This window comes from Echinops telfairi, unplaced genomic scaffold (genome assembly GCF_000313985.2).
Source record: "Echinops telfairi isolate 266 unplaced genomic scaffold, ASM31398v2 ScPeMD7_29;HRSCAF=101, whole genome shotgun sequence".
Classification (NCBI taxonomy): Eukaryota; Metazoa; Chordata; class Mammalia; order Afrosoricida; family Tenrecidae; genus Echinops; species Echinops telfairi.
The window spans coordinates 1217978-1218609 of NW_022103926.1; the positions used below are offsets into that span (position 1 = coordinate 1217978).

At 54.7% G+C, this 632-nt stretch overlaps 1 protein-coding gene across 1 annotated transcript in view; it reads right to left on the bottom strand.

Moving 5' to 3' along the window:
• Positions 1-233: 233 nt before the first annotated feature.
• The window catches only part of TPST2 (tyrosylprotein sulfotransferase 2), a 6806-nt gene continuing 6407 nt past the window's right edge, over positions 234-632 (bottom strand). The window contains exon 3 of the mRNA XM_045289629.1: positions 234-617. Within this exon, the coding sequence (XP_045145564.1) occupies positions 516-617 (102 nt within the window). The 3' untranslated portion in view covers positions 234-515. The remainder of the gene's footprint in view (positions 618-632) is intronic.

Here is a 632-nt window from a genome sequence, read left to right on the forward strand (position 1 = left end):
TCTCAATCTCTCTAAGGGCGCAGCAATCTATCTTGGAAGAAGCAAGGCCTCCTTAAGGGCAAGGATGGCAAGTCTTCGTCTTACGTACTGAGGGCATGTTGTCAGGAGAGACGGTCCCTAGAGAAGGCCATCAGGCTTGGTAAAGTAGAGGGGCAGCGTGAAAGAGAAGGGCCTCCAGGAGATGGACGGACAGGGCTCTAGCGATGGGCTCAGGCACAGGAACGACTGTGAGGCTGGTGCAAGGTCGAGCGTTGCTTTGTTCTGGTGTGTCGAGGGTCGTGGTGGGTCACAAGCCACCCTGGCCCCTGACCACAGCAGGCGTCCTTAAGGAGGTCACGCTTTCTCACGGAGGCCACAGCACAGAATGGTGTGGCCATCTTCAAGCGACTCGAAGCACGCTTCTTTTCGATGTTCTTTGAGTTCAGGGGACAGACAGGTGTCTCAAATGGGCAAAGCCAGGGCTGCCTGGTGGACAGGGTCAGGCTTCCCAGTGAAATTTCAGGACAGTGAGCAGATCAAGTGTGGTGATTTCGTGACGGTGCCTGGTCTTTTTCCCCATAAGACTTTCCATTTTCTTCAAAGGGCTTCCTGGGGAGCCCTGGTGACAGTCCTGTGTCCTTAGAGAAAGCAAG